Here is a 23,442-nt window from a genome sequence, read left to right as displayed (position 1 = left end):
TGGTAGGGATCCCAGATAGATTAACAGTATTCGAGAATCTGTCGATCAATCCCCTTACAAGTCACTTCCTTCGCGGATGAGTTAAATTTCCTTAAGATTCCTCCTGTGAATCGGAGTCTGGCATCTACTTTTCCCACAATTTGTTGTATGTGGTCGTTCCACTTAAGGTCGTTCCGGATAGTTTCTCCTAGATATTTTATGGCAGACAGTGTTCCCAGCGGTTTGTCATCAATAGTGTAGCAATACAGTAGTGGATTTTCTCCTATGTATGCGCATTATGTTACATACATTTACGTTCAGGATCAACTGCCAGAGCCTGCAGCATTCATCAGTTCCCTGGAGGTTATTGTACAAATCGTTACTATCTTCTGGCGTTGCTACTTTCTGCGAACAGCCTCAAAGAGCTTCCGACGCTTACTACTTGTGATATCATTGTTAACGGTCCTACCACACTTCCCTGTGGTACTCCGGAAATTACCTTGACATCCGTCGATTTTGTTTTGTTAAGAGCGACAGGGTATAGTTCTGTCTGCAATGAAACCTTTAATCACATCGATAATCTGTTCCAATACTCAATAAACTCGTATAGTTTTTCACTAAACGACAGTGCGGGACGGTGTAAAATGCCTTACTGAAGTCAAGGAACGCGGCATCAACTTGGGTGCTGTGGATCTCTCGCTAAAAGACGGCTGGCTGAGTTTCGCAGGATCTCTGTTTGATTTTTATACAGGAGATTTTCCTTCTACAAAGAAGTCATAATTCTTGAGCATAAAGTATGTTTCATAATTCTACAATAGATTGAAATCAGCTATAAATGTCTAAAATTGCGTGCATCTGTACTACAACCCTTCTTGAAAACGGGAATTACCTGTGCTTTCTTCCAGTCGCCAGCAGCCTTTCGTTGCTGAAGCAATCAACGATAAATGACTGCTAGAAAGGGAGCGAGTTCTTTCGCATAATCTTTGTAGATTCTTACGGGTATCTCATCTGGTCCAGACGCCTTTCCACTACTAAGCGATTGTAGTTGTTTTTCTATTCCGCACCCGGTTATCTCAATATCTGCCGTTACGACGTTCGTGCGACGACTAAATGGAGGAATCGCGTTACGATGTACTGCGGCGAAACAGTTTCGGAAGACTGAATTCAGTATATCGGCCTTTTCTCTATTATCTTCCGCTTCGGTGACAATATGGTCACTGAGTGAATGGAAAGATGATTTTGACTCACTGAATTTGCGTACGACCAAAACCTCTTAGCGATTTTCCTCAGATCAGTTGACCAAGTTTTACTTTCAAAGTCATTGAACGCTTCTCTCGTTGCTCTCCTTACCTCTTTTCGTGTCGTTCAGCTGTTGTCAATTTGGTTTTTACTTCTCTTGAATCTGAGACGAAGTTCCTTTTTTTCATAGCAGTTCCCTAAAAAGTGTATGAAACCACGGTGGGTCTTTCCCATTCCTCAACACTTTACTCGGAACACACTTGTCTGTTGCATATTGCACGATGCCTTTTAATTTTCTTCCAGTTTTTCTCCACATCTTCGTCCTCATCACCGAAGATTTGATGCGGACTGCTCAGATACTCTAAAGTTTGTATTCTGTCACTCTTGCTAAGCAGAAGTATCTTTCTGCCTTTCTTAACATCCTAAGACACGTGATCATGGATGATGTGTCACCCTTATGATCACCGATACGTTCCTCTGCGTTAACTGATTTGATAAGTTCAACTTTGTTTGTTACCATGAGGTGTAAGACGTTACTATCATGAGTTGATACTCTATCTGCTCTGTTATTTTTCTTCCCACATAGCGAAACTCATCTACTACTTCGTGTCGTTTCTTAATCTAATTCCTTCAGCATCACCGGATTTAATACAACTACATTCCATTATCCTCGTTTCGCTTTTGTTATGTTCATCTTTTATTCTCTTTCCAAGACACTGCCCACTCTGATCAACTCTCTTTCAAGTCCTTTACGGTCTCTGACAGAATTACAATGTCATCGGCAAACCTCAAAGTTTTTATTTCTTCCCCCTGAACTTTCATTCATGCTCCAAATTTTCCTTTTGTTTCCTTTACGGCTCGCTCAGTGTACAGATTGAATAACATCGGGGATAGGCTACAACTCTGTCTCATTCCCTTCTCAATAACTGCTTCCCTTTCAAGCCCCTCGACTTTTATAACTGCCATCTGGTTTCTGTACAAGTTGTAAATATCACTTCTCTCACTATATTTTACCCAGAATTCAGAATTTCAATGAGAGTATTCCAGTAAACATTGTCAAAAGCTTTCCCTAAGTATAAAAATACTATAAATGTTGGTTTGTCTTCCCTTTATCTGTGTTGTATTTCTCCGGAATCCAAACTGATCTTCCCCGAGGCCGGCTTTTACCATTTTTTCCATTATTCTGCCCGTAGGAGAGCTTCTGTAAAGTTTGGAAGGTAGGAGACGAGATACTGGCAGAAATAAGTCTGTGAGACCGGGCGTGAGTCGTGCTTCGGTAGCTCAGTTCGGCTCGCGAAAGGCAAAGGTCCCGAGTTCGAGTCTCGGTCGGGCACACAGTTTTAATCTGCCAGGAAGTTTCATATCAGCGCACACTCTGCTGCAGAGTGAAAATCTCGTTCTGGATTGTGTTAGTATTTTACAACCAAACCTTATTAAACTCATAGTTCGATACTGCTTTCTTTTGAAATAGAATTACTACGTTCTTCCTGAAATTTTAGGGTATTTCGTCTCTCTTACATGTTGCACACCAGATGGAAGAGTTTTGTTATGAATGGCTCTCCCAAGGCTATCAGTAATTCTGATCGAATATGATCTAACTCCGGTGCTTCTTTTTTCTTCTTTTTTTCGACTTAGATCTTCCAGAGCTCTGTCAAATTTTTCTCTGTTTAAGAGATTTATTCTTGCGTTTTTGTAATTGTAAGATGTCAGGCTATCTATAATGCAACTTTCATTTCTGCTGAACTGCTAGTATCACACCACAAAGACAGCCTCCATTGGTGGCACGTCGGGAGATTGGGCAGTTGTATATCACGGTACCGTCTGCCCTTTTATGTTCGATTCTTCAGTTAGTAATGTTGGGGTGGGTAGGATGTGTGCATGCTGTGCGCGGACGTAGGAGCAGCTGGCCGCAGTTCGCGAAGAGCTGAATGTGCTTTTGACTACGGTTAGTCGTCTTCAGGCTGCTGCCTCGGTTTGTAGCGGTGGCAGAACATCTGGCGCGTTGCGTGAGGCACCTCATGTGTCACTTGTTTTACCTACAGGCTTTGCTGCCCAGTTATCTCCCAGTGTACCCGATGCGGTGGATCCACCTTCACAGGAGCATGAGTGGCGAGTGGTAAAGTGTTCGCGTCCCTCGAGGCAGAAGGGTAATGTGGAGACCGGCCCTCTGGCCTAGCCCGTTCACCCAGTTAGTGGACAGGTGGCCGTTCCTTCAACACGGTCCGAGCAGCCACACGGATGAAGGATTTGCTAGTTCACAGGTGCGTTATGAAGCCCCCTTAAGAAGATAGCGTTTAGGTCTGGGAAGAAAGCCAATGTGCACTCGGTATAACTACTGAGAGTCCACATCCGAGACGTGTAGGAGGTCTCGCCTGCACCTGTTGAGTGTGCAGAGTGCAGTAGTGGGCAAGTTGTGGCTCACTTTGGCGCCAACGACGCCTGTCGCTTGTGTTCTGAGGCCATCCTCAGTCCGTACAGACGGCTGGTGGATGTGGTGAGGGCTGATGGCCTCGTGCGTGGGATGCAAGCGGAGTCCGCAGTTTGCATAATTGTTCTCACAAGGGAACCTCCCCATCGCACCCCCCCTCAGATTTAGTTATAAGTTGGCATAGTTGATAGGCCTTGAAAAATTGAACACCGATCAATCGAGAAAACAGGAAGAAGTTGTGTGGAACTATGAAAAAAATAAGCAAAATATACAAACTGAGTAGTCCATGCGAAGATGGGCAACATCAAGGATAATCAGAGCTCAGGAGTGCCGTGGTCCCGTGGTTACCGTGAGCAGTTGCGGAACGAGAGGTCCTTGGTTCAAGTCTTCCTTCGAGCGTAAAATTTTATATTTTATTTTCAGACAATTATCAAAGTTCAGGCACTCACACATAATCGACTTCGCTCTCCAAAATTCCAGGACATTTTCAGATTTGCTTGGACATATGCAGGATTTGACGGTCTACACACGGAAAAATTTGAAAACGTTAAAAACATATGTTTTGACAGAGCACAGGGAAAAGTGTGCGACTGTGAAACTGTTGGATTCATTTGTTGCATTTTATGTGACAACTTTTTTGCGCGTAATTCTCACATCCACAATAAAACCTGTGGAGCTAGAATATATCAGATGTGTTTTCCTGTGGAGCAATCGGTTGACCTATGACCTTGCGATCAAATGTTTTCGGTTCCCATTGGAGAGGCACATCCTTTCGTCTACTAATCGCACGGTTTTGCGGTGCGGTCGCAAAACACAGACACTAAACTTATTACAGTGAATAGAGACGTCAATGAACGACAGATCATAAATTAGCGAAAATAAAGTAAACTTTTCACTCGAGGGAAGACTTGAACCAAGGACCTCTCGTTCCTCAGCTGCTCATGCTAACCACGGGACCACGGCGCTCGGGAGCTTATACTGTACTTGATGTTGCCTATCTTGCGCATGGACTACTCAGTTTGTATGTTTTGCTTATTTTTTTCATAGTTCCACACAACTTCTTCCTGTTTTCTCGATTGATCTATGTTCAGTTTTTCAAAGCCTATCCACTGTGCCAGTTTATAACTAAATCTGAGGGGGGTGCGATGGGGAGGTTCCCTTGTCAGAGTCGATGAGAGGGTCCTTTGGTTTGGTGCTGTGTGGAGGTCTCAAGTAAAGCAACCAAAGGCTTTGTCGACTTTGTGACTGCAGGTTTGTGAACCTGTGTTGTCGTGTGGAAGAATTGTAGGAGTCCCCTTGATATATTAGGAGTGCATTACACAAAGGAATCAGCCACTCCGGTAGTAGAATACTTGAATAGCGCACGTGGGGGTTTTCTGGCTAGGTGGTAGGTTGAGGTTCTCTGATGAACACCCACCAGATGATTCGTAGATAGTGAAATCAAACCACTTTCAGAGTAAAGATACTTCAGCTGTCAAACTTTTATCAGTAAATTGTCGAAGTATTCGCAAAAAAAAAGTTTCCGAATTTACTACACTCCGGGAAACTTCTCGCGCTTAAATTATTCTTGGGACCGAGAGCTGGCTGAAATCGGAAGTAGGAAGATGAGATATTTTCAATTCACAGAACATGTATCAAAAAGATAGATTAGATACCACTGCAGTTGACAAAAATGTGTTTACTGAGGTCGAATTTGAATGTGACAGTGAAGTTATCTGGTCGCGTACAGGTGAAAATCAAGGTAACTGTTGGATGCTTTTACAGGCCGCCCGATTTCGCTGTGACGGCTTTAGAGTCACTGGCAAAGTCTATGGTCAATAACGCGGAAATACCCAGAACATGTAATTTTAGCTGGAGGCGAATTTAACTTATCGAGTAGAGATCGGGATATTCATGGATCCATTGTACGGGGTACAGAAAGTCTTGAAAAGTTCTTTGGAATACAATTTCCGTAAATTGTCTTGAGCAGCTAGTTTGACAGCCGACATGCAATGGAAATATTTTAGATCTTCTTGCTACATACAGACCTGACCTAATTGACGGCGTCAGTATAGAGACAGGGATTAGTGACCATGACGTTATCATGCTAAAGTTAATAAACCAATGAAGAAGGGCGGGAGAGTATTTCACTATAAAGAGCAGATGGACAGTTGTTAGCATTCCACTTAGACAATGAAATGAACTGACATCGTTTAGTTCCAGTACGAGGGACGCAGGAGAATTAAACCGATTGTAAATCGTAAATTGGATAAGTACATGCCGAGTAAGTGGATTAAGGACGGAAAAGACCCACCACGGTCTAACAGCGAAGATCTAAAAATTCTTAGGAAGCAATAGAATATACGTAAGTGACGACAGACAAAAGTGGAGTAATTCATGCATGTGTAAAATGATCGATGTGTGAAGGTTAAAACTACTACCTCCTTCATACCTTAGCAATAGATGCTGCCGAGAACACGAGAAAATTCTGATTCCATGTAAAATCGCGAAGTGGGCCTAAGGCTTCTATCCAGACACTCGTTGACCAGCACGGTGTGGCAGTAGAAGTTGCAAAAGTAAAGCCGAAGATTTAAATTTCACGTTTAAGAAATCGTTCACGTCGGAGAATCATACAAACATACCGTCGTTTGACCATCGCACAGACTCCCGTATGGAGAACATTGCAATAAGCAACGGTGGTACAGAGAAACAACTGAAAGGGTTGAAAGCATATTAGTCCACAGATCCTGATGGAATCCCAATTCAGTTTCACAAAGAGCAGTCTGCAACATTGGCCCCTTACTTAACTTGCAATTATCGCGAATCTCTTACCCAGCGGAAAGTCCCGAGATAAAGCGCAGATTACTCCTGTACATAAGAAGGGTAAATGAACGGATCCGCAACTACAGACCAATACCTTTATAATCGGTTTGCTGCAGAATTGTTGAATATATCCTCAGTTCGAATATAATTCCCTTGAGGCGGAAAAGCTACTGTCCACAAATCAGCGCGATTTTAAAACGCATCGCTCATCTGAAACTAAGGTTACCTTTTTCTTACACGAGATCCTGCGAGACATTGGTGAAGGGCAAAAAGGCGGATTCCATACTTATAATTTCCGTAAAGCATATGACACGGTACCACAATGCCGGCTACAACGAAGACACAAGCATGCGGAACAGGTTACCAGATATGTTAGTGGCACGAAGATTTATTACGTAACAGAACACTGCCTGTAGTCCTCGATAACGAGTGTTCATCAAAAACAATGGTATCAGCAGGAGCACCCAGAGAAATGTGACAGGACCGCTGTTATTTTCTGTATACATAAGTAAGGTAGACAGGGTGAGCATCAATCTGCGACAGTTTGCTCCTGATCCCAATCAAATGGCGTGTCTACGGACTACCGTCCCATTTGTGCGACTGGATTCGTGATTTCCTGACAAAGTTCACAGTTCCCACTAACTGATGGAAAGTCATCGAGCAAAACAGAAGTAATTTCTGGCGTTCCCCCCAGGAAGTTTTACAGCCCCTCTGCTATTCCTGATCTACAAAAGCGATTTAGGAGACAACATGAGTACCGGTCTTAAACTGTTCGCAGATGATGCTGTCATTTGTCTTGTGAAGTCGTCAGACGACCAAAACCAATTGCAAAACAATTTAGACAAGATATCTGTGTAACAATTGACTCTAAATAATGAAAAGTATGAAGTTATCCACATGAGTGCTAAAAGGAATCCACTAAATTTAGGTTATACGATAAATGACAGAAATCTAAAAATTGTAAATTCAACGAAACACTTGGGTATTATACTTAGGAATTCTTCAGCTGGAACGACCACATAGATAATGTTGTGGGTAAAACAAATAAAAGATCACGATTTATTGGCAGAGCACTGAGAAAATGCAACAGGTCTACTAAAGACAGTGCCTACGCTATGCTTGTACGTCCTCTTCTGGAGTACTGCTGCGCTGTGTGGGATCCGCGTCAGATAGGACCGGCGGAGGACACAGAAAAAGATGGAAGAAGGCAGCTGGTCTTGCACTATCGCGAAATTTGGGAGAGCGCGCCACAGGTATGATACGGTATTGCAGTGCCTGTGGTATTCGGAATTAACGATGGAATGTTCCTTCGGGCATGCATGCATATCTTAAATGCATTCGGAGTTCCGAATATGGACCACCATCAGCTGCATAATGGAATGACAATGAAAATTTATGCCGGACCGCGATTTCCCGTATATCGCGAGCGGTCGCCTTACAGTTTGGCTGTCCGAGCACAACTCACGCCTGTCCCAAACTTCCATATGTCGTCAACCACGTGTCTACACAACCTGTATTCGTTCATCCATGTGTATATTTCCGTACAGGGGAGACATTTTACTTGAAAGCCGCTTGCTGGTGTCGGCGGATAAATATATTTATATAAGGTGCGTTCAAAAAGAAACGAGTCGCAGTGTGGAATGTGCAAACCGGTGATAGGAGGGTAATATCGTGGCGTGTGTAACTAGGTGTGGTTCCGACCAGAGCGGTTAAGTTCACAGGCCGTCGCTAGAGGGCATGCGTGCACGTCACGTTACTATACAGAGCTAGCAGCAGCAGCATCCGTCAATCGTCCAACGCTGCCAGTCGCATTGCAAACAGTGAAGTGGAAGCTTCAAAAGAATAGCAAAGAGGTGTTGCTTTCAGACAGCGGAAGGAGGAGGAGGAGGAGGAGGAGGAGGAGGAGGAGGAGGAACGGACATTCATCGACGAATGTCACAAGTGTACGGCGAACGCTGCATGTCCCTTGCAAGGGTCAAAGCGTGGCACAAGCTCTTCAGGTAAGGACGGGTGTCATTAGCCGATGATGCATGGTCTGGAGCACCACGCTGCATTACCGATGATATTGTCCAACTGGTGGATTCACTCATGACCAAGGACCGTCGAGTGACAATGGAAGCCATAGCGTGGTCGGATTGAGCGTCGGAAATGTTCAACCATCATGACGGAACGACTGTACATGCACAAAGTGTGTGCCCAATGGGAGCACCACAGTCGTCAATCACGACAGGAAGCGTGTCGAATGGCCCACTATCTTACTATTCTCGGGAAGGGAAAGCGTTCTTGATACGAGTGGTGGCTGCAGATGAGTCATGTTGGCGAACCAGAATCAAAATGACAGAGTCTCCGGTGGAAGCATCCAGGGTCACCAACACCAAAAATAGCCAATGCCGTCCACAAGAGTGCAGGAAAGGTTATGTTGACGTTCTTCTTTGACCAAGATGACCCCTCCTGATTCACTTCCTACAGCACGGGACAACAGCGGATGCCCAGCGTTACTCTGGAACCTTGATCAAATCAAAACGACCAGGCAATCTCAGTCGTGGGGTCATTCTGCTCCACGACAATGCAAAGCCTCATACGGCCAACACAGTCGCGACACTCCTGCACAAATTCAAATGAGAGGTTCTCGGTCTCGTCCCTACAGTCCGGACGTCTCTCCCCCTGTGATTACGCCATTTTTGGTCCCCTTAAAAAGGCTCTGAGTGGCAAACGAGTCACCTCGGACGACGACGTCTAGCTGTACGTGCGGAACTGCTTAACATCGCAGCCCCGGGAATTTTATGAGGCAACCATTCACCGCCTTGTCACAGTGGGGCAAGTGTCTCAGCAGCCAGGGTCAGTACTTCTAACATACAGGTACTGCTTACTGTAATTATGCCTCCGGCTCGTTTCTTTTTGAACGCCCCTTGTACATATATTTATCCGCCAATACGGGGTAAGCGGCTTTGAAGTAAAATGTCTCCCATGTACGGAATAAACATAGTGGACGTACTAGTACAGGTTTTAGACAGATGGGTGACGACATTTGAATGTTTGAGCGGCCGTGAGTCATGCTCGGCTAGCCAAATGGTAAGGCAATCGCTTGCGATAAGCGGGAAATACTGATTCGAGATCCTATCCAGCATAAATTTTCAATGACGTTCTTCCATTATACAGCTAATTGTTGTCCATATTTGTAGATGAAAACATTTTGTTGGCGCCCACCTACATAGGAAGGCACGATCATCATAATAAAATAAATCAGAGCTCGCACAGAACGATTTAAGTGTTTGTTTTTCCCACGCGCTGTGGGAGAGTGGAACGGTAGAGAAATAACTTGGTGGTTCGATGAACCCTCTGCCAGGCACTTAATTGTTAGCTGCAGAGGAACCATATAGCTGTACAGATAGGTTTCGTAGTCGAGAGACTGTAGGAAGATAAAAGATGACTTAGACAAAATTTCTAGTTGGTGTCATGAATAGCAGCTAGCTCTAAACATAGAAAAATGTAAGTTAGTACAGACGAGTAGGAAAAGCGAACCCATGATGTTATTGTACAGCATTAGTAGTGTGATGCATGACACAAGTCACGTCATTTAAATATCTAGGCTTAAGGTTGCAAAGCAAGATCAAATGGAATGAGCATCGAAGGATTGTAATAAGGAAGGCGTCTGGGTGACTGCGGTTTATATATTGTCTTCTTTGTTTCCCGGTGTCTCTTCTCCGCAGTTGCACATGTTTACAAGTTGTGTAGGCTGACATCTTTTTCAGCTGTAATAAAAATGTTAAGACCAAATGCCTTTCGCTTTACTTTAAAGCGTCTTTAATGGTGAGCTTTTATTATTGTTTATTGGATTCTTCTTCGTCTTCCACGTGTATGTGTTGAGTCTTTGCACACAGCACTTTCATTGCACTTAATAAATTCACATTTCTGTGTTGGGCAGCATAATGGAATAAGCAACAAAAACCTGACCATCGAAGATGCTTTAAAATGAACCGAAACGTGTCTGGTCCTAATAAAGACTTTTATTGTATTTGCAGATGACGGCAGTTAACCTATACAACTTGGACTTCGATTTATTGCGATAATTTTAGGAAAATGCCGTTCATCTGTAAAGACCGCATATAGGACACCAGGCGAACCATTGTTGAGTACTGTTAGTGTTTGGGATCAGCACAGTGTTAGATTAAAGGAAGACATAGAAGCAATTCAGAAGCGGGCTGCTAGAGTTGTTACCGATAAGTTCGAACCACTCGCAAGTATTACGGAGATGCTGCGTGAACTCAAATGGGAATAAATCGATGGAAGGCGACGTTCTTTTTCAGGAGCACTACTGAGAAAATTTAGAGAAGCAGCATTTGAAGCTGACTGCAGAACGATTCAAATGTTCAAATGTATGTGAATTTTTAAGGGGCCAAACTGCTGAAGTCATCTCGTGCCTAGACTTACACACTACTTAAACTAATTTATGCTAGGAAAACACACACACACACACACACACACACACACACACACACACACACACACACACACAGGAGGGAAGACTCGATCCTTCGGGAGGGGCCGCGCAATCCGTGACATGGCGTCTCCAACCGCGCGGTGCAGAACTGTTCTACTGTCGCCAACGTTTATTTCGCGTATTGGGCATGAAGATAAGATTAGAAAGATTAAGGCTCGTACAGAGGCATGTACAGGGCGTGACAAAAATGTATGGCACAAATTTCAAGACACATTCATCACACATAGGCCAAGAAATTACGTGAACATGGGTCTGGAAACGCTTTGTTTTCATATTAAAGCTTATTTTCTCAAAGTCATCAAGTATTGTCACACACGAACAGAACGCAAAAGCAAACCACATGCAACTCTTTCTTATAGGAGATGGTCAATATGCCCCCATGGACACTGATACATGCATCAACCCACCGTCGTAATGAATCTCCGATGTGATGATATATCCTTAGAATAATGTGTACGGTTTCTCTGTCTTCCATAATATGGGCACGGAGACTGAACATCTTGTACTGGGGTTCCATGCACAAGAGCTTCCAAATGCCCATACAAATAAAAGTCCATTGCATTTAGGTCCGGAGATCTTGGAGGCCAGGCACCGAATCTGTTATTCAGTATCCGACGGACGTTAACACTAAAATGAGGAGGTGCCCCATCGTGCATAAAGGATATGTTTTGTCGCGCAGCTAAAGACACATCTGCTAACATATCAGGTAGAACATGCTCAACGAAAGTAGAACAACTTCCTGCGTCAAACCTGAGTGGAGGAGGTAGCGGTCCTCCCCGTCAGTCACCAACAATGGCGGCCCAAATGTTGACAGAAAATCTCTGTTGGTGACTTGCTTCAACAACTGCGTAAGGATTGACGTCTGGTCATACATGTAGATAGTGAAAATTTACCATCGTATCGCATTGAAACGAGGTGTTATCTTTGAACATTACCGTTGCACTGAATTTAGGGTTGACACACGAGTTAGGGTTGACACACGAGTTAGGGTTGACACACGAGTTGGGGTTGACACGCGAGTTGGGGTTGACACGCGAGTTGGGGTTGACACGCGCGAGTTGGGGTTGACACGCGCGAGTTGGGGTTGACACGCGCGAGTTGGGGTTGACACGCGCGAGTTGGGGTTGACACGCGCGAGTTGGGGTTGACACGCGCGAGTTGGGGTTGACACGCGCGAGTTGGGGTTGACACGCGCGAGTTGGGGTTGACACGCGCGAGTTGGGGTTGACACGCGCGAGTTGGGGTTGACACGCGCGAGTTGGGGTTGACACGCGCGAGTTGGGGTTGACACGCGCGAGTTGGGGTTGACACGCGCGAGTTGGGGTTGACACGCGCGAGTTGGGGTTGACACGCGCGAGTTGGGGTTGACACGCGCGAGTTGGGGTTGACACGCGCGAGTTGGGGTTGACACGCGCGAGTTGGGGTTGACACGCGCGAGTTGGGGTTGACACGCGCGAGTTGGGGTTGACACGCGCGAGTTGGGGTTGACACGCGCGAGTTGGGGTTGACACGCGCGAGTTGGGGTTGACACGCGCGAGTTGGGGTTGACACGCGCGAGTTGGGGTTGACACGCGCGAGTTGGGGTTGACACGCGCGAGTTGGGGTTGACACGCGCGAGTTGGGGTTGACACGCGCGAGTTGGGGTTGACACGCGCGAGTTGGGGTTGACACGCGCGAGTTGGGGTTGACATGCGCGCGCGCACACACACACACACACACACACACACACACACACACACACACACACACACGTTGGGGCTGACACACTATTGTATAAAGCAATCGCAGAAGAGTGCCCGTCCAGGAAAAACAGCTGCTAATAGGGCCTGCACACTCTGGCGAATGATACAAGAGGACCAGCTGTAGCGATACCACTTACAGACACTCATGCATTCAAAATTCAGTGTGGTACTGACACTAGGGTCGTCGTCAAATGCATGAAGAATTGCCTCCTCCCGTTGCGGTGTCCTCTTCCTTCTAGTCCTTTCACGGTGGCGAGTATGACTTTAGCGTCCCGTGTTCCCTAATACGACAATCACTGGCTTCAAACATTTTCCTATCGGGTCACCTTCCTCGTGGAAATATCTTCCATTACGAACGTTGAGCGCGAGCGCAATTGTCGTCAGCTAATCCACACATCATATGGGCATCAGCCATCTCTGTATTTCTGTACCCCTCCCGCCGGAGGTTAGGGTCGTCCCTCGGGCACGGGTGTTTGTGCTGTTCTTAGCATAAGTTAGTTTAAGTAGTGTATAAGTCTACGGACCGATGACCGCAGCAGTTTGGTCCTTCAGGAATTCACGCACATTTGAACATTTGTGTACACTGGCATTGCGCGAGCAAAGTCTGTAATTAACTGTACGTAGTAACCGGTGTGTTAGCAACGGACGTATTGATCGCTGGAACCTGAAAACAAGCAGTGACGTACGTCGCTTGGCAGCAGGAACGTGTAAATAAAACGATGGCTATGCTAACGTAACCGGACGTCTCCAAGAGTGCATGTTCCCCGTGACTGTTTTTTCATTGTGTGTTTCCAATGATTAATGAGTTGGAGAAAATGATTTGTAACATGGAAACAGAGATTTTCCAGACCCATGTTCGCGTAACATGACTTCTTCGTCTACCTGTGAGGAATGTATCCTGCAATTTGTGCCGTAAATTTTTGTTAAATGCTGTAAGTAGCTCTATTTATGCTTGGAACAGGACAGGAAATCATTAGTAATAGTATGGGGTACCCTCCGTCAGGCGCTATACAGTGGCTTGTGGAGTACAGAAGTAGATGCAGATAGGAATTGTGGTGATGCTGTAGTCACGGTGGGCGCTTTGTTTCAGGCAGCAGCGACCTGCCGGGCGGCTGCGGCAACAACCACTCGCTGGACCGGAAGCTGCTGGCGTCTGCGTCGACGGGCCGACCGCTGATGGGCGCCGCCAGCCTGGAAAGCGTCCGCAAGTCCCCGGCCAGAGCCGCCGCTGCCGCCGCCGCGCTAGCCAACAGGTCAGCTGGCGCTCCACACCACACCACACTACACATCTTGTTCTCATCAGCGGCACAGCTCCCACATAGCAAACCAGTAACGGCAACTGGGCCCACGTTGACATCAACCATTTGCACAAACTATACAGGAAAACCTGTCTCGTTTCTGCTCCTATTAGAAAGTCGTCGTCGTCTTCAGTCCGACACCACTGGGGGATTCGATTAGCGACAGGAGCTTTTAGGACGAGTCCAGTGACCAGCGTACTGGTGAAGGATGGTGTCCCTCCACTGCAGATCAGACGTGCGCAACTGTTCGCCAGTTACGCAGCACATATTCATAGCTCCCCTGAGCATCCTTTTCCCGCCCGTTGCAGTCCATCTCCTGCATCGGCGGCCCAGATCGGGGCTAACGATTGCGGTTCGCGTGCGGTCCCTCTCTCCGAACTGGAATCTTTCCCTTTACCACCTCTACTTGCGGTCAGTTCACGTTCGCTTCCATGGTGTACGCCTCAGCCGCAGCTTCGTCTGGACCTTTTGCATGGTCCTAAGGACTCAGTTAAACCCGCCGCTCTCCGCTGTCACTTCCTCTCGATTCTTGACGTGTTCCGGGGCTCTGAAGTGGTTTACACCGACGGCTCAATGGCTGATGGTTACGCAGGCTTCGCATATGTTCATGGAGGACATACTGAGCAGCACTCCTTGCCAGTTGGCTGCAGTGTTTTCACTGCAGAGCTGGCGGCCATATCTCGTGCTCTCGAGTACATTGGCTCACGCCCTGGCGAGTCATTTCTCCTGTGTACTGACTCATTGAGCAGCCTACAAGCTATCGACCAGTGCTACCTTCGACATCCTCTGGTAGCGTCCATTCAGGAGTCCATCTATGCCCTGGAAAAGGTCCCGAAGTTCCGTGGTGTTTGTCTGGAGCCCAGGACACGTCGGAATCCCCGGCAGCGAACTTGCCGACAGGCTGTCCAAACAGGCGACGCGGAAACCGCTTCTGTAGATAGGCATCTCCGAAGCTGACCTGCGTTCTGCCTTACACTGCTGGGTTTTCCGGCTTTGGGAGACGGAATGGCATAACAGCTCGCTGCGGCATCGGTGCAGGCGCGCAACTCTCCAGTGCGACCCGGCAGCGAGCGAGTACGGGCCGGTAACACTCCGAAACGGCAGGTACCGCTCGTAACAGACGCTCCTAAGCACACCTGAGCTACAGGATGACGTCAAGACCTCGTAAGATCTGTACGATCATGTTCTATACTGACTTAATGATGACACCTTAGATGTATTACTTCGAATAAGCTTAGACTGTATTGTGGTCATGTTTTGAAGTCTGTTTGCTGTCTGACACCTATAGGGGTCACACAGGCGTCATTCAGATGTTCATTAGCCGCCATTACGAACAATATACGTTCGATAACTGAGCACACAAAACAAAAGCTTACACGCCATGATGCTAGCTTATACAGTGCAACTAGACTGAGTAATCAGGTAGTGAACGTCAGCCGCTTCTTGTGATGCTTATAAGCGTCAGCCGCAGCGAAAGTGTTAAGGAGACTATGAATGTGTGGAAGTCTTCCATGCAGGCCTCTCGCAGGGAATCAGTTGTCCTCTGCCGGCTCCGCATTGGTCATACGTGGCTAACGCGTGGTTACCTACTCCGTCGCGAGGACCCACCTCTGTGTCGCCGTGGCTCCCAAATGACAGTCGTCCGCCTCTTGCTGGATTGCCAACTTTTAGCTGCTCTGCTGCAGACTTTAACTTTCCCAGCACCCTACCTTCGGTGTTGGGCGACAATGCCTCCACAGTTTTACGCTTTATCCGTGAGAGTGGGTTTTATACTTCTATGTAGGTTTTAGTGCATGTCCTTTGTCCCTCCGTGTCCTCCACCCTAGTGCTTTTAGGGTGGAGGTTTTAATGTGTTGCAGAGTGGCTGACTTTCCATTTTTATTCTCGTGGTTGGCCAGCCACTGTAATCTGCTTTCATGTTTTACACTCTTCTTTTTCTAGAGTGTCTCTTGTTTTCTTGTCCTCTTTTGTCCCTTTTAGCGTTCGTTGCCTTCCCTTTGTTCTTGTGGCTTTTCCTTTCTTTCCGTTTTGTATTATATGTTTCGTCCGTTTTATTCTCACACGTGTGGCATTGTTTTATTAGGACCAAGGGACCGATGACCTCGTAGTTTGGCCCCTTATCCCGCCTCTGAACCAACCAGTCTTCAGTCCTAAGACAGATTTGATGCAGCTCTTCATGCTACTCTATCATGTGCAAGCATCCTCGAGTAACTATTGCAACATACATCGTTCTGAAACTGCTTACTATATTCATCTCTCAATCACCCTCTACGATTTTTATTCCCGCGCTTCCCTCAAGTACTAAATTGGTGACCCCTTGATGTCTCAGAATGTGTCCTGTCAATCAATCACTTCTTTTGGTCAAGTTGTGCCACAAATTTGTCTCCTCCAGTTCTTTTCAGTACCTCCTCATTAGTTATATGCTGCACCCATCTAATCTTCACCATTTTCCTGTAGAACAACATTTCAAAAGCTTCTGTTCTCTTTTCTCTAAACTGTTTATCGTACATCGAGGGTGATAATAATTGAACTACATGAAAAGAAACGTAAATTAGTTACAAACTATGGTGTGCGCACACTTTATTCAACATGTAAACTTCACTACAGATATTTGCATTTAGATTATGACATGTTCGATATGACTGCCATCACTGGCGATGATATGGCGCAGACGAATAGCAAAATTCTGCATGACCCGCTGAACAGCCAATTGATGCCCATGTCAGTGGCCTCTGAGTACCCCAGAACCAGAATGCGGTCCCCAAAGTGCTCCTCCAGGGCATCAAACACTATCCTGCTTCGATGGGGTCGAGCTCCGTCTCGTACGAATCACACCTTGTCGAAATCAGGATCGCTTTCGATAATGCGGGTGAAATCATCTTCCAAAACCTTCACGTACTGTTCGGTAGTAACCGTGCCATCAAGGAATATCGCACCGATTATTCAGTGACTGGGCATTACACACCACACAGTCACCCGCTGAGGGTGAAGGGATTTATCGATCGCGAAACGCGGAATCTCAGTCCCCAAATGCGCCAATTTTGCGTATTGACGAACCCATTCAAAGGAATGTGGGCTTCGTCGCTAAACCAAACCATATTAATTCCCATCATGCCCCGCCGGCAACCGTGGAGTTCGAACGTCCTAACGCAAACCGTTCACAAATTATGACCATTTTATTTCATATAGTTCATTAAATGTCACTCTGTATTCCACTTACTACGTGGGTACACACCGAACAAATACCTCCAGAAAAGACCTCCTGACACTTAAGATCGAATATAGATTAAACAAATTTCTCTTTTTCAAAAACGCTTTTCTTTACATCGCAAGACTAAGTTTTATATCCTCTCTCTTTCGGCCATCATCAGTTATTTTGCTGCCAAAAAAGCGAATCTCATCTACTACTATAAGTGACTCGTTTCCTAATCTAATTCCCTCTCCATCACCTGATTTAATTCGACTACATTCCACTATCCTTCTTGTACTAATGTTGATTTTCATCTTAGACCCATCTTTCGAGACACTATCCTTTCAATTGCTCTTGAAGTAATTTGCCATCCCTGGCAGAATTACGTCATCGCCAAACCTCAAAGTTTTTACTTCTTCTCCCTAAACTTTATTCCTTTTTCCAAATTTTTCTATGGTTTCCTTTATGAATTGCTCAATGTACAGAATAAATAACATTGCGGTAAGCTATAACCCTGTCTCACTCCCTTCCCAACCAGTGCTTCTCTTTCATGCCCCTCTACTCTTATAACTGCCATCTGGTTTCTGTAGAAATTGTAAATAGCCTTTCGCTCCCTGTATTTTACCTCTGCCACCTTCAGAATGTGAAAGAGAATATTCCAGTTAACATTGTGAAAAGCTTTCTCTAAGTCTACCAATGCCAGAAACGTAGGCTTGTCTTTCCTTAATCGATCTTCTAAGATAAATCGTAGGATCAGGATTACCTTACATGTTCCAACATTCTACGGAATCCAAACTGATCTTCCCCGAGATCGGCTTCTACCACTTTTTCCATTCGTCTGTAAAGAATTCGTGTTAGTATTTTGCAGCAATGACTTATTAAACTGATAGTTCGATAAGATTCACACCTGTCAGCACATGCTTTCTTTGGAATTGGAATTACTACAATATTCTTGAAGTCTGAGAGTATTTCGCATGTTCATGTATCTTTCACACCAGATGGAAACCTTTTGTCATGGTTGGCTCTCCCAAAGCTATCAGTAGATCTGATGGAATGTCGTCTACTCCCGAGGCATTCTTTCGACTTAGGTCTTCCAGTGCTCTGTCTGATTCTTGTCGCAATATAATGTTTCCCATCTCCTCTTCATATACTCCTTATTCAATTTCCATAATATTGTCTGCATGTTTATCTCCTCCTCCAGTTTTAGAACTGAAAAGTCATTGCTTAGTCAGAAAAAAGATCTTTATACCGACGACATGTTCTCCGCTCGTTAAATCATCTCTCCGAAAGTACACGCAGTCTGTAAGCTTTCTATAAAAAAAAATTGTATATGAATACTGAATATTTTGTTTTCCAAAACTTTTTACTCTTGTAACGTGTACTTCAGATACAGTGTTCAACCGCTGAGCAGTACTGACTATTGGTTGGCCCAGTGTTGCCCATATGAACAGTGTCGTGATACAGAACGTTAAACTTAAGTAAATGTGGAATTTGAAATAATGAAAATTAATCATCCACCATCAAATTAGAAATCAGTGCCCTAAGAACAAAATTACAAACAACTCGGCTCATAGCCACAAGTATATTCAACCAGAAACATCAAAACGCAACTAAAAAATATGAAAAAAGCAACACACACACACCAAAGAACCTCACAGACGCTAGAGCACTCACTGAAACAGAAATTAGTAACATTCATGAAATGGATAACAGAAAGAATTTGTACACTTTAACATATAAACACAAAACACACAGGGTAGCAAATGTATTAAAAGAAACAGGGAGTACACACCGCTTACAGACTAAGAAACACACCTCGGTTACATTTACGAACAACAAACCAGGTAAATACCAAGGAGTAGATATACCAGTTAGAATGGGAAGAATGTGAATCACTGTATCTAAGGACGACAGGTAGAAATTTCAAAACTAGGTATTAAGAATATAGGAGGAGATGTGTGAAAATAGCCATTCTGCCTTTGCTGCCCACCTGAGAAAACATAGATATGTTCCATCCAACATGGAACACGACATGAAAATCATTAGAATGAACAACAACAACAACAAAAACGCCTGACATTACAAGAAAACTTTCACATGCAAAGAACCCTCGCAATGAAGAAGAAAATAATTAATGACCAAATCAATATGAGCAATAATTCACTGATCATGTTAGCCACTAAAACAACATCAAACAGAAATCTGAAGCATAACCAGAGTAGGGACCGATGACCGTCGCAGTCTGGTCCCTTTAATCCCACAAACCAACCAACCATAACCAGAGTAAATAATGACTGATTTTTATATATAACACACACACCTAATACGAAACATAAACACGAAGAGGTCGTTGTAACACACCAGACAGTAAACACGCACCGTTGATCACAAAATAAAATCGCAAATGATGTTTGCAATGAATATGGGGACATGAGGACCGAATGAACACATCTCCAGGACCACACATATGGACTAACAATCCTGGAAATCGTAACAGACATCAGACGATAATTTATCCTTACTGAATTTGTGTTGCAATAGTTGTTTCTAATCTGAAAAACAAGAGAAAAACATGACAAAACGTAATATAGTAAGTACTACATAAAATAATTATATGTATAAAACGAAACATGTTATTACAGGTCACTGAACATGCTTCATAAATAAACGGAGCGAAACGCGTGGGGCATAAAGGAAGAGAAAAAAAAGGTGCCATTCATTTAGTTGCTTAGAAGGAACATGAATTTTGAAGCAACTAAGGAAGGACGGAAAACGGAAAAAATGATGATGAATCTCATTATCAGAAAAAAACTAATACTGTGCTCAATGAAAACTGTGTAACTGAAACTCAGTACTGAAGTACATTAGGAAAGTTTCTTGAAACGAAGTTCAGTGTTTGACTTGGAATAGCTCTACGCAGAAAAAAATTACACTGTTCACTGAAAACTAGTCTGCTTGCTTAGGACAACTCCTGATAATTCTGACTACGTACTGCTTCTCATAAGAACTTATGGTGATATCTGCCGTGAAATAAAATTGACTTACCTCTTACTGGACATGCTATTTTCTGTCAGATGTGCTGACGTTATCGAACAAATACAAGCCAAATTAAAACAATTGCAGCCCTCGGTCGCGAAAATGAAGTCTTTTTGACCTAGGTTTCGGCCACTTCTAGGAGTGCCTTCATCAGAAATAAGACATTTAAAACTGGCATTTCACGTATAAAATAAATATGAAACGATAACGCTTTGTTGTTGTTGTGGTCTTCAGTCCTGAGACTGGTTTGATGCAGCTCTCCATGCTACTCTATCCTGTGCAGGCTTCAGCTCCCAGTATCTACTGCAACCTACATCCTTCTGAATCTGCTCAGTGTATTCATCTCTTGGTCTCCCTCTACGATTTTTACCCTCCACACTGCCCTCCAATGCTAAATTTGTGATCCCTTGATGCCTCAAAACATGTCCTACCAACCGATCCCTTCTTCTAGTCAAGTTGTGCCACAAACTTCTCTTCTCCCCAATCCTATTCAATACCTCCTCATTAGTTACGTGATCTACCCACCTTATCTTCAGCATTCGTCTCTAGCACCACAGTTCGAAAGCTTCTATTCTCTTCTTGTCCAAACTAGTTATCGTCCATGTTTCACTTCCATACATGGCTACACTCCATACAAATACTTTCAGAAACGACTTCCTGACACTTAAATCTATACTCGATGTTAACAAATTCCTCTTCTTGAGAAACGCTTTCCTTGCCATTGCCAGTCTACATTTTATATCCTCTCTACTTCGACCATCATCGGTTATTTTACTCCCTAAATAGCAAAACTCCTTTACTACTTTAAGTGTCTCATTTCCTAATCTAATTCCCTCAGCATCACCCGACTTAATTTGACTACATTCCATTATCCTCGTTTTGCTTTTGTTGATTTTCATCTTATATCCTCCTTTCAAGACACTGCCCATTCCGTTCAACTGCTCTTCCAAGTCCTTTGCTGTCTCTGACAGAATTACAATGTCATCGGTGAACCTCAAAGTTTTTACTTCTTCTCCATGAATTTTAATACCTACTCCGAATTTTTCTTTTGTTTCCTTTACTGCTTGCTCAATATACAGATTGAATAACATCGGGGAGAGGCTACAACCCTGTCTTACTCCTTTCCCAACCACTGCTTCCCTTTCATGCCCCTCGACTCTTATAACTGCCATCTAGTTTCTGTACAAACTGTAAATAGCCTTTCGCTCCCTGTATTTTACCCCTGTCACCTTCAGAATTTGAAAGAGAGTATTCCAGTTAACATTTTCAAAAGCTTTCTCTAAGTCTACAAATGCTGAAACGTAGGTTTGCCTTTTCTTAATCTTTCTTCTAAGATAAGTCGTAAGGTCAGTATTGCCTCACGTGTTCCAACATTTCTACGGAATCCAAACTGATCTTCCCCGAGGTCGGCTTCTACCACTTTTTCCATTCGTCTGTAAAGAATTTGCGTTAGTATTTTGCAGCTGTGACTTATTAAACTGATAGTTCGGTAATTTTCACATCTGTCAACACCTGCTTTCTTTGGGATTGGAATTATTATATTCTTCTTGAAGTCTGAGGGTATTTCGCCTGTCTCATACATCGTGCTCACCAGATGGTACAGTTTTTTCATGACTGGCTCTCCCGAGGCCATCAGTAGTTCAAATGGAATGTTGTCTACTCCCGGGGCCTTGTTTCGACTCAGGTCTTTCAGTGCTCTGTCAAACTCTTCACGCAGTATCTTATCTCCCATTTCGTCTTCATCTACATCCTCTTCCATTTCCATAATATTGTCCTCAAGTAAATCGCCCTTATATAAACCCTCTATATACTCCTTCCACCTTTCTGCCTTCCTTTCTTTGCTTAGAACTGGGTTGCCATCTGAGCTCTTGATATTCATACAAGTGGTTCTGTTCTCTCCAAAGGTCTCTTTAATTTTCCTGTAGGCAGTATCTATCTTACCCCTAGTGAGACAAGCCTCTACATCCTTACATTTATCCTCTAGCCATCCCTGCTTAGCCAATTTGCACTTCCTGTCGATATCATTTTTGAGACGTTTGTATTCCTTTTTGCCTGCTTCATTTACTGCATTTTTATATTTTCTCCTTACATCAATTAAATTCAATATTTCTTCTGTTACCCAAGGATTTCTATTAGCCCTCGTCTTTTTACCTACTTTATCCTCTGCTGCCTTCACTACTTCATCCCTCAGAGCTACCCATTCTTCTTCTACTGTATTTCTTTCCCCCATTCCTGTCAATTGTTCCCTTATGCTCTCCCTGAAACTCTCTACAACCTCTGGTTCTTTCAGTTTATCCAGGTCCCATCTCCTTAAATTCCCACCTTTTTGCAGTTTCTTCAGTTTCAATCTGCAGTTCATAACCAATAGATTGTGGTCAGAATCCACATCTGCCCCAGGAAATGTCTTACAATTTAAAACCTGGTTCCTAAATCTCTGTCTTACCATTATATAATCTATCTGATACCTTTTAGTATCTCCAGGATTCTTCCAGGTATACAACCTTCTTTTATGATTCTTGAACCAAGTGTTGGCTATGATTAAGTTATGCTCTGTGCAAAATTCTACATGGCGGCTTCCTCTTTCATTCCTTCCCCCCAATCCATATTCACCTACTATGTTTCCTTCTCTCCCTGTTTCTACTGACGAATTCCAGTCACCCATGACTATTAAATTTTCGTCTCCCTTCACTACCTGAATAATTTCTTTTATCTCGTCATACATTTCATCTATTTCATCATTATCAGCAGAGGTAGTTGGCATATAAACTTGTACTACTGTAGTAGGCATGGGCTTTGTGTCTATCTTGGCCACAATAATGCGTTCACTATGCTGTTTGTAGTAGCTAACCCGCACTCCTATTTTTTTATTCATTATTAAACCTACTCCTGCATTACCCCTATTTGATTTTGTATTTATAACCCTGTAATCACCTGACCAAAAGTCTTGTTCCTCCTGCCACCGAACTTCACTAATTCCCACTATATCTAACTTTAACCTATCCATTTCCCTTTTTAAATTTTCTAACCTACCTGCCCGATTAAGGGATCTGACATTCCACGCTCCGATCCGTAGAACGCCAGTTTTCTTTCTCCTGATAACGACGTCCTCCTGAGTAGTCCCCGCCCGGAGATCCGAATTGGGGACTATTTTACCTCCGGAATATTTTACCCAAGAAGACTCCATCATTTAATCATACAGTAGAGCTGCATGTCCTCGGGAAAAATTA

General features: G+C 44.2%; 1 protein-coding gene across 1 annotated transcript in view; it reads left to right on the top strand.

Annotated features, from left to right (window-relative positions):
* Positions 1-23,442, top strand: part of LOC126172354 (leucine zipper putative tumor suppressor 2-like) — a 151,477-nt gene that overhangs the window by 104,591 nt on the left and 23,444 nt on the right. The window contains exon 3 of the mRNA XM_049920879.1: positions 13,782-13,944. Coding sequence (XP_049776836.1) covers positions 13,782-13,944 — 163 coding nt within the window. The remainder of the gene's footprint in view (positions 1-13,781; positions 13,945-23,442) is intronic.

This window comes from Schistocerca cancellata, chromosome 1 (assembly GCF_023864275.1).
Source record: "Schistocerca cancellata isolate TAMUIC-IGC-003103 chromosome 1, iqSchCanc2.1, whole genome shotgun sequence".
NCBI classification, from domain to species: domain Eukaryota; kingdom Metazoa; phylum Arthropoda; class Insecta; order Orthoptera; family Acrididae; genus Schistocerca; species Schistocerca cancellata.
This window is presented reverse-complemented; position numbering and strand designations above follow the sequence as displayed.